Below are 11,350 nucleotides of genomic sequence, written 5' to 3'. Positions count from 1 at the left end.
CAGATTCTTTTATTCTCTCTATGTCGATCAACGGCACGTGAATTCCATACAGTGAAAACGAAACTTTAATGGTCTCCCTCACTCTTCGCCAGCAGTTTGCCCCCCCCCCCCCCCTTGAAAAACTCACCAATCAGGTTCGCCTTTCCTTTCATAGTTATCAGAAGTGCGTTGATTGAATTTAGTGAGAATGCTCCTTTAAAATCCAAATTAAAATTAATCGTGTATTCATCGGTATCACATTTTGTATCTGGCATTGTTTATTATATGTTTTGAATCATCTTTGTTTTGGTTTTCATTGAATTGAACATAGAGAAATGAATTTATTGGAAATTTTCTTTATTCTATAGATATTATGCTTTCTGCGATTATCTTGATTGAACAAAAATAATATAATGCAAAGTATAGTACTTTTTTTGTCTCTTCCTGTCGTCTAACTTTAATCATAAAAAGGAAAAGTTGAAAATTTTGAAATAAATAACTGTAAATGTTTTGAAAGTGTTTGTTTGTTGTAAGTGAATAATATTTGCTTTATATTATCATATTCAAGAATGAATATGCTAAAAGTTGCCGAAGCAATTCCATGGATATTAAATTTAGAAATCTGAAATACGTTTTTTTTTTTTTTTTTTTTGTATAATTCTCTAACTTGTTTCAAAGCTTATAATTGTAATATCATTTCAGGCTCTCGTGTTTAAACATTTTTTTTTATATTTGTAAAATTTTTGCTTCCCAGGCTAGTAAGTATATGATATTGGTTCCTTTCAATAACATAACGTTGATATTCCTACGTGAAATAATGACAAGGACATATATATTACAGCCATGTTCCGAGATGTAGTTATAGTAGATTATACCTCTCATCAAAATTTTCAGTAGAGTAAATTTAATGGTTTGGTTTTAGACGTCTTTAAACAAAGTTTGATTTTACCTACGTTACCCCATCTGACCTTGTATAATTAAAAAATATATATATTAAAACCATTGTAGTCACCCTTGTCCAACATTAATAAATTCTCAAAGATTTTGCAAATTTGAATTTTTTTTTTAATATATTTGAATAATGACATTTCTTGTTTCCACCTTTTATGCATAATAAATAAAAAAAAAATGGATATTTTCATTTGTAGTAAAATAAATATTTTAAAATTTCACATATGTAATGTCTGTTTCTCTTAATTTTTTCAGAAAGGTATTTCTTTTAAATGTGACCAATAATATTAGTATTAAATGATATTTTAGATTGATTAAATTTAATTTATTTAAAATCTCATTATTTCACATTTAAATGGTTTTTATTATTCATTATATTTCCAATTTTAAATAGCTAGGATTAATTTTAAGAGCAATAAAAAAAAGTATACATTCTTATAATTGTGAGTTATTGCTTGATGAAAATACTCTGATACTATGTTAAATCTAAAGAAAACATTTAGTTTTATTGCAGAAAATTTTAGTTTCAGCTGACCTGAGAATGTTTCCTGTTTGTTGTAGTTCTGTCTGCAAAAATTAGATTACTGGAACTCTGCTGAAAGTAAAAGATGTTAGTAATAGAAATGTGAGTCATCTTCCATTGAAGAGTATTTTGTTGTAACTTAAAATTGTCTATTCTGTATAACTATTTTATTTAAATGCTTGCAATGTTCCTTTAACTTTCTCTAAAAGTTTTTTCTTTTTTCAGAATTAATTGTTTTAGGATTATGAATGTGCCTCCAAACTTGGGGCTAAAGACTTACCTCCAACCAAAAAAATGTAAGATATTCTTCTTTTGTGCATTTTCTTAAATTATTATTTAGTCCTCAATACACCTGAAAGTTTAAATTTTCAGTTAGTAGCCAGTGGCCAATAGACTCTAATAACTTCTTCATACCTAATGAGTTCATGACTGATATTGATTAGTCCTCTTGATTTTATTGCTTGGATAAAATTATTTTTTTCAAAAATGTTCGTATTGGAAATAATCTAAGACAATGAAAATATTATCAATGTGTGACAAAATTTTGTTAAAAAATAATGACTTTAAAGAACTTTTTTAAAAATATTTAGGGAGGTAAAATGCGTTTAATGTGTACACATTTTAACTTTGAAATATGTGAATTGTTAGGAAACTCTCCTGTGAATCTTTCCACCACCAATTGGTGGATTCTGAAGGATCAAAACTTTAAATTGATACATTATTGGACATCTTAATCAAAATTTTGTTATGCGGGTTCTCTTTCTACACTGATGTACTTTTATCATTAAACAATTTTTAAAAAAACAATGGTAAAAAGTGACTGGTTGTTTATTTAGGTTGCCACTTTCTTTTGTTGGCAAGCCATGTGGCGAGTGGTTATTTTCAAGCCAGTCTTTAATTTGTTTGCTTTACTCATTTTTGTTATAAATTTTTATTTAAGATAGCATGGAGATGCATTGTGACCTCTCTCATAGTCTACTTCAATGTCTTCTCTAAAAAATCAGGCATTAGTCAGTTATATTAATTTTAGTTACATTGTCAGAAATCATATATATGTAAATTTGTTTATATTATATCAGTTTATATTTATATTATGATTTTATTATGTCAGTTATATTATGTATATTTATATTCTGAATTTATATAATGTATTATATTAATCAGCTATATTGCTTTTACATTGTGAGTCATACTTCTTTAGACACTTTTTATTTATTTTCATTTATAAATATCAATAATTATTTCATGAAAATTGCGAAACTGATCTCCAAAACATAATTTTGAGGACAAGCTGCTTGTTTGCACCAGACAAAATGGGATAGGAACCAAAACTCTTTCGTTTAAGAAGCATTAAGACAGTGTATTTTAAAATACAATATATGGATGCAAGCACACATGAATGAATGGGGTTGCTTTTATAACAATCTCGCCATAATAACAATTTCATCTGATGTTAGAAATTGTCTGTATATATATTTATACTTAGAATGTTCTGCACCTTGAGTGATTGAATTCTTCATGTTTAGTACATGTTGTTATAGTCTTTGTAAATAGAATAGGTAGTTAAAGGTTATGCAATTTCCCCAACTTTCCTCTCTCCATTGCCATTGTATCCACAAATCTCACTTTTTCACCCATACCAATGTGTTTTTATTATAATAATATACAGTTCAGAGTTAGATACTTCATAACTGTCGGTAAATAGAAAGAGTAGCATTGCTGCCTGTCACATTGTTACCTAGGTGACAAAGGTATAAAATGTAACCTTGACGTTCTAATTTTAATAACAAGGCATATAATTAAACTTAAACCAACAAAAGTTTAGATTTTATTTAAAATAAACAGTAAAAATTTGGAATTAATACTTTATATTTAAGAAAATTGGTGTTTCAATGAAAAAAGCTTACAGAATATAAAACAATTATGTTTTGAGGAAGGAGTCTGCTACAAATTTGTTCAGGGGCTTGCAAATCCTGTGTCTAGTCTTAATTCTTTATTGGATTTCCTTGACTTATTACTGGGGAAGTAAGGTGTCAAAGTAATTCTCTGGAAACAGGCTAAAATGATTTAATTAATGAATATTTCAGTTTTTTCAATGTAAAAATAATAAGTTATTTTTTTTAATATATCTTTTTATTATGTCTTTATTATATTATCTCATAAGTTTGAAGCATTATTTTAAATAACTATTTTTTAATAATTTTTAAACCTGAGAAATCTCATTCCGTCACCTAGCAACTCTTCCCCACACATACATTATTTCACTTTAAATTACCTATATTTTTTTTTGTTCAACTTTAATGATTTACAAATAGTTTTTCTACATATTAAGTTTTTTTTTCGGGGGGGGGGGGTCATTAGATGGGTTTTTTATTTAGCAAACAAGTTTGAAACTCATAATCTATTTCATTTCCCACTCATAGTGTTTTAGGATGCTTCAGATTGATGGCATTAGAAACAGTGCACATGTTCCGAAAAAAATGGAAAACAAATTTAAGTAAATTGAAAGAAGTCCTTCAGTGTGTAAGAAGGAAATTAATAAGATTTGAGAAGGGATTGATCGATCTCATAAATTAGTTTAGCTTGGTTAGTATTTGTCAGTAATGGTTCTTTCCTGCAAGAACTTTCTGTACCAATCAAGAGCCTATTGCATGCAGAATTAAGTGAAAGATATTTGGAGAATAAAGATTTTCCCAATTTGACAAATTGCTCATTACTACTGATTACGTACATAATACAAACATATTCCTCTTTATTCTGAATTGGAGCATAGGACGTCTATCATAGCTCTTCCTCTTACTCTATTTGTGGCTAGATATTTTGCCACCATCCATGTCTCGCCTATTGAAAAATAGGCTATCACAAGTATAAGAAAAGCAAAGTATTCAATTAATTTATTTATAATCGCCTTAAGTATTTTTAGGTCTTCCTCTTTTTCTATTGCCTAGAGCAGAGGTTACCAAAGTTGTCTATATAGACCCCCAGGGGTCTATGTAACAAAGGCTGGGGTTGATCTGAGCCAGGGGGTCGATCCGAATCAGAAGGGTCGATTGGGGGTCAAAGAAAAAACGGTTCTTAATACGCGAATCACACATACCTGATTTAGTATGTAGAATTTGTAAATTTTTTTATAATTGACTTCATATCAGATTCTTTATAGAACATAAATTAATAAACCTATATTTATTCGGGGAATCACACATACCTGATTTAGTATGTAGAATTTGTAAATTTTTTTATAATTGACTTCATATCAGATTCTTTATAGAACATAAATTAATAAACCTATATTTATTCGGGTGAAACAAGTATTTACGTACCAGTGGCACGAACTCTTCACTTCTGGTTTATAAGTAAATGTGCGCTTGTCCAAATGTCACGTGTGACGAGCATTGACGTTACAAATGCAAATATCATACGCAGTTTCAGTTATCTTCGCAAACTATGTTGAGTATTTGCAGTGTCATTATTAAAACTTTTATGTATATACAGGTCATCTTCAAAAATTGAGCGGCGATTTTAAACTGCGCTTTGTTGATTTGGAAAACATTGTCAACCCTGATTGGATTATTGTGCCATTTTCTGCTCAAATTGAAGACATGGACATCAACCTACAAGATGAACTTGCTGAAAGACGCTTTTTAAAAATTTAACAATAAGCAAGTTTTGGACAAATATAATGCAAAAATATGTAAAACTTTACAAAATAGCTCAGCCATTTATGCTAGCATTTCCAAGTTACTATATGGTTGAATCCGGTTTCAGTCACGTAAATTCAATCTTAACTAAGTGCAGAAATAAATTGAATGTGGAGTTTTGAGGGAATTTAAAACTAAAATTGATCAATTTTGAACACAATATAGCAAACTTTGCAAAAAAACACCAGGCACACCCATCTCATTGATTAAGAAGCAATAAATCTGTAGTTACTTTACTTATTTTTTCATAAAATTATTGTAAAGCAATGTACTATTACTTTGATAAATGTTTAAAATCATAAAATAAACGTACAAACACATTATCTAATAGAGTTTTATTCAAATTAACAGAAAATTACTTTTATGGGAGATTTCGAAAAATTATATAGGGGTCGATGATCGAAAAAGTTTGGCGACCCATGGCCTAGAGGGTTCCAATCAAAAACTTATTTTACTTTAAATTTCTCAGATTTACATCGAACATGGCCAATCTATTTACATTTTTTAAATTTTAAGTTCACTTGGTTTCTGGTTTTGCTGTTCAAATGACTTCTGTGTTACAAATTTTATGGAACCACTTAATACCAGCTAAGTTCTTTTGCTTTTCTTATACTTGCTGCAAATGTGTTTCATCTAATATGTTTTTCTTTGCCCCCTTTATTAATGTTTCTTTTTCAAAATAAAGATTACAATTTTTATCTACAAAGAAATTTGTTTTATAAAACTTTATTCTAAAAATTATTTATTATTATTACAGGTAACATTAAGTGCAAGATAAATTTAATATAGTTTAAACACCATGTTGAACTCATACTGTTAATCATGTGTGCTAATACCTTAAATACAAATTTAAAAATTAAACATGAAAAGCAGACTGAAGAACATTATTCAATCAATGAAAGACGTATGAATAGACAAAATGATGCAAAGAAAAAAGTATGTATTTTAAATAAAAGAATTAAAAGATCTCAAAACAGAAGCACAGTGAATCCTCAAATTAGTTTATTTCGCAAGAATAAAAAAGTAATTTGCTATAGTTCTGCTATTTCCAAATTTGTTGTATCTTGTCGATTTTGTAAAGGAAACTTTGATACAGTTGAAAAATCTCAAAATCATGTGTGTACTGTTACTAAATCACAAACACTATTAAATGAATCTGAAATGTATAAATGCCATTTGTGTTTGATGCTGTTTAAAGAGAGAATTGCTTTAGATGAACATTTAAAGAATCACAACCATAATAACTGCAATTATTGTGATGCACAATTTAGTATGTATAAAGAACTCTGTAAACATTTAAAAAATTTTCACAGTGTGACTGGTCCTGATAAATTATGCCTCTGTGCTATATGCAAAAAGTCTTTCGATAAAAAAGAGTCTCTAAATTTACACACGAAAAGTCACACTACAGCGACTTGTAACCAATGTGGAGATAAAGTTACAGATGTAGATGATATGAAAATACATTTACAAAATAAATGCCACTTGTGCAATAAGATGTTTGCGGATAGCCAACTATATAATCAACATATGATGATCCATAGAAAGCATGTATGTGGGTTGTGCAACATTACATATACTACTTATAAATTATTGAAAAAACATCAACATGATTTGCATGATGTAAGGGTTTCCAAAAGACACCAATGTGAAATTTGTGATAAATGCTTTAATCGTCCACTTCATTTAATTGTTCATAAAAGAGTACACACAGGTGAAAAACCTCTCAAATGTCTGGATTGTAATAAAAATTATTATAGCAACAAAACATTTACAAAGCACTTAAAAACAATTAGACATTTAAAGAAAGTTTCACTAAGTAATGAGATAATAGTTGGAAAAAAATATGCTTGTGAAAAGTGTGAGGGGAAATTTTTTAATTTGCAAGACCTTCAGCGTCATGTACAAATTCTACATTCCAATGAAGAGCCATTAAAATGTGATCATTGTACATATAGCACTAAATGTAAAGCAAATTTAAAAAGACATTCAGAAATACATTTACAAACCAAGCGTTTTGCTTGTGAACTGTGTAATCAAACATTCAGAAGTCATGGAAACTTAAAAGATCACCATGCTTTCATCCATTCTGACAAAAGGGAATTCCTTTGTAATATATGTAATAGAAGCTTTAAAGTAAACCGTGATTTGCAGCGCCACAAGAAAATTCACAGTGATGATAAACCTTACAAATGCAGTTGTACTTGTAGTTTCAAAAGACTGTCTCATTTGAAACGACATAAGCTTTCCTGTAAACATGTTGACTTTGATAAACTTGCACAGACGGATGAACTGAATAAAAATATGTTAGATGATGATCTAGAGTCTTGTGATGATCCCATTCAATTTAGTAACAATAACAATAGTGGTAATTTGATTTTAGAGCCTGAAGTAATTTCTTCATCTGATATACCTAATAATAGTGAGAGCATACTTGCTTCAAATGACTTATGCTTACTTCATAATGATAAAACATCTAAAGCTGCTGTATTACATTCACTGAGTAAAACAATTGAACATTCAGTGGTAACATTAACTGATACTGTTTCTACCAAAAATATCTCCACCTCACTACTACCTAATGTTTTTGAAAATCCTATAACAACTCATACAAACCAAATTTCAATTGAAAATGTAAATTTATCTTGTTCAGCTGTAAATTGGATAGATAGAATTCCTTCTCAAACGACTACCATGCCTCTAATAACTACCCTAGTAACACCACCAGTTATGGCTTCAAAAACTTCAAAGCCACCTGAGACAACCAGTTCAACAATAGTGACAGCAAGTGTTGAGCTACCACTTGTAAGTTTTGCAGAAAATATTTCTTTATCATCAGTGGTCGAACAACCTGTTACAAATTTTATTGGCAGCAATTTAACTTCTAATAGTACTTCAATGCTTGAAATGACAACTTCTATAGACAAACCAGCCTCGGATGTTATTGATAACAGTGTATCTGTTATGAAAGTTCAAGAAGAGCCTTTAGCATCGAATGAAGAAACTCATCAATGTATATCTCAGACTTTACCACATATCAGCTCTGAATCCATTTCAACAAATCTCGATAATAACAGTTTAAATAATTTTACTGCATCTAATGTATTCAATACACCAAACTGTAATCAGCCACTACTTCAAAACATCCCTGCAATTATTGTGCCTAAGTCTGCAGTTAAAGAATATCCTAATCCATTACAAACTTATTCCATTATCACCCAAGATTTAGATGATCAATTATTAATAGATAATAAATATATTTTATGTTCTATTCCAAAATCTAAAAACTTGGTATCAACTGACTTATCTAATATTGAACATAAACGCTATTCTAGAGAGCTTCTTGAACAAACAAATGTCCTTGTTCCTTTGTCATCTAGTCTCCCTAAAACACTTTCTGTTCCTTATTCTTCCTTACAACCTGTAAATTTACCTTTAAATGTTGATTCAGTTGACGAAAACCTGAATCAACTACCACGTCTTTTTAATCTTGATAATATCATGGGTTCACTTAATAACTCTGTTGATAATTTAGTGTCTGACTATCCTGTCTCCTTAAATAATCTAATATTTTCTAATGAAGCACTGTTAAACTCTTTACTCAATAATGCTGGGTTTGAATCACCCTCATAGTAATTGATGTATGATGACCAAGGGGAGGAACAGTTTAAGTTCATTTTTCACAAAAAATACGATTAAGTTTTGATGAATCACCAACATAGAAAATCAGTTCTCTCTTACAGTTATTACACTTTAAAGATGGACCATGATGTGGAAAAATGGTTCATGTTCACGAGCAGACAACGCGAACAAATAAAATTGTAATGAACAAGACAACAGGAGTTCTGGGGAAATTTTGATTGCAGAGGAATTTTGAGAAAAAAAATGGTTCTTGTCCAACCTGATTTTTAAATTTTATTTTTTCTCAACATCAGAAATTTTTGTTTTGAAACTCTTGAAGGATGTAAATAAATGCTTGTGATATTCGTGTGTATTTATATTTTTACGATTTCAATCATATGCTAACCTTTGAACAATCTAAGTACTTTAAATTCATTTTTCTCTGATGACAATCTCTGTACTTTAAACTCATTTTTCTCAGAATTGGCTTTCATGGGTCTAACCGTTTTTTCCCCTTAGTCTTCATATGATTGTTAGTTCTTTTTATTTCAATTTTTTCTATTTATTATTAAGTGTAATAAATCTCTCTTATAATGTTAAAACGTTATTCCCATGCAATTTTTAATGTATCTAAAATATCTTATTTTTCTTCTTTTATTCTTTGCCATTAAAAAAATTATATATGAAGAAATAGTTTTAATGTCTGTGGTATTTTCATTGTTATGGTATTTATTTGCTAAAATTGGTACTTCCAAATGATATTGAGAAATATTTAACATGTTCTTACAATAAAACTATTATTTCAAATGGATTTTTGAATTTCATAAGACTCAAATTAGTTGAAAATTATTATTTGTTAGAAATTATAATCACAAAAGTGTCATTTCATTTTAACAATGCTTGATTGGGAAAAATAAGTTTAGTTTAATATTTTTGTAAAATGTTATTCATTAGCTTGTGACAGTTCTATTTAATATACAATAAATTACTGAAAATCAAAATAAAAAGTTTAAGTAAAAGTATTTATGCTGTCTCACCTTATACCTGCAATATTACAGCTTTGGATTGTATTTTGTCAATTCTTAATAGAAATATATAGCTAAAAAAAGCAATATGATAGCAAAGAATTAAATTTAAATCTTTCTGTTATTAAACTATTCTGCAAAATAATATTGGTGATCCAATATTTTGTTTACTCCTTTTTTTTTTATCCCTAGCTCTGTAATATTTCTCCACTGTAATTTAAAATTCTTTCCTTTGACTTGCTCAAATATAACATGTTTATGATTAAAAAAAAAAATTAAAAATAGTTTATTCTGCTTGTAAACTAATGGGTTCGCATGCACATATACAAATCTAAATTCATTAGAAAAGATTCCTACACTCAAACGTGCAACTTGCAGAATTTTGCGAGAAACTCCTGATTTCAGACTTCATCTCTCGCCTTCTGAAATCTAACTAAATTTCCCTAGAATTTTTGCTGATTACAGGGACCAACTAAGCATTACCATTTGCTGATGAAACGCCATTTTTTTCTTTAATAGGTAAGTTCATGATATTATTGTACTGTTCTATTTATAAATCCTTTCTTCAATCCTTGACCATTGCTTGGGGATCATTCATTAATATTTTCATGTGGATCCAGAGCAGTTAGCAAACACAGAACTTCACTCTGAAATTTTCGTCTTTATAGATTTGATTTAATATATATTAAAATTAATTATGATATTAAAATCACAAGAGTTTGTACCTAAGTGTCAGTCCACTAATTGCATTAAATATTTTTAGCATTTCATTGTCTTATTTTCCTGGATTTGCTGTTTAAACTTGCAGTACTCAAGACTAATTTTATGGAGAAAAAAAAATGCAAAGATTATTCGAGGCAAAATTTTAAAAAGGTATAAATTGAAGGACCTTTCACTTATTTCATACTAAGCAAATGCAATAGGAAATCTTATCTGACTCAAATTTGTCATAAAAACAATTTGATTCATCTCTTTATCATTTGATTTTAAAAACATTTGAAATTAACAATTCAGTAATCTCGGATTTATAAATATAAGAACCATATAATAATGTTTCGCTGCAATTACTTATTTTTATTTCAAAATTATTAAAAATATTTTTCAATCCTTTGATTAGAAAAGTATTGAACCAAATTTAATAGCGGTCATTCAATAATTTACATTTGTAATATGAATTCATTTATGTCTTTGTTCACATATTGTCTACACATCTTTAGCAATTCAATATGATCAAAAATATTAATCTTATAAATGCGTTTATTTAGTATACATTTATAAAAAATTTTAATGAATTCTGACAAATACATCTAATGACTTTTTTTAATAAAAGAAAGTGACAGTAATTTTGAAATTAAATTAATATTTTTATGTAATTGAATATAGTAATTATCAATTAAACTATGATTAAACATATTTTAAAAGTTATGTATAAAATGTTTTTATGGTGGTAAATAAAATCTAAAATAGAGTTCATTGCCAAAAAAAAAAAAAATTTATTATCATGACTAAGTAAAAATGTTGATTTGATTTGGTAAATTTATAAGAAAGATTTT

The 11,350-nt window shown here is 28.4% G+C and overlaps 1 protein-coding gene across 5 annotated transcripts; it reads left to right on the top strand.

The window, feature by feature from the left end:
• Positions 1–262: 262 nt before the first annotated feature.
• LOC107444852 (uncharacterized) lies at positions 263–9,583 on the top strand. 5 transcript variants are annotated; one of them, XM_087168148.1, is made up of 4 exons: positions 263–399; positions 1,455–1,555; positions 1,679–1,749; positions 5,909–9,583. In XM_087168148.1, the coding sequence occupies exon 4, from the start codon at positions 5,974–5,976 to the stop codon at positions 8,782–8,784; it is 2,811 nt and encodes a 936-aa protein (XP_087024274.1). In that variant the 5' UTR covers positions 263–399; positions 1,455–1,555; positions 1,679–1,749; positions 5,909–5,973; the 3' UTR covers positions 8,785–9,583. The 5 variants fall into 5 exon arrangements, with proteins under 5 accessions (XP_087024274.1, XP_015914574.3, XP_015914573.3 ...); XM_087168151.1 differs by having other exon boundaries at positions 327–399; positions 1,492–1,555; XM_087168150.1 differs by having other exon boundaries at positions 369–508.
• The last annotated feature ends 1,767 nt before the right edge of the window (positions 9,584–11,350 follow it).

This window comes from Parasteatoda tepidariorum, chromosome 7, assembly GCF_982258835.1.
Source record: "Parasteatoda tepidariorum strain Cologne lab strain chromosome 7, Ptep-v5.0, whole genome shotgun sequence".
Classification (NCBI taxonomy): Eukaryota; Metazoa; Arthropoda; class Arachnida; order Araneae; family Theridiidae; genus Parasteatoda; species Parasteatoda tepidariorum.
The sequence above is the reverse complement of the archived record's forward strand: the minus strand, read 5'-3'. Positions and strand labels throughout refer to the sequence as shown.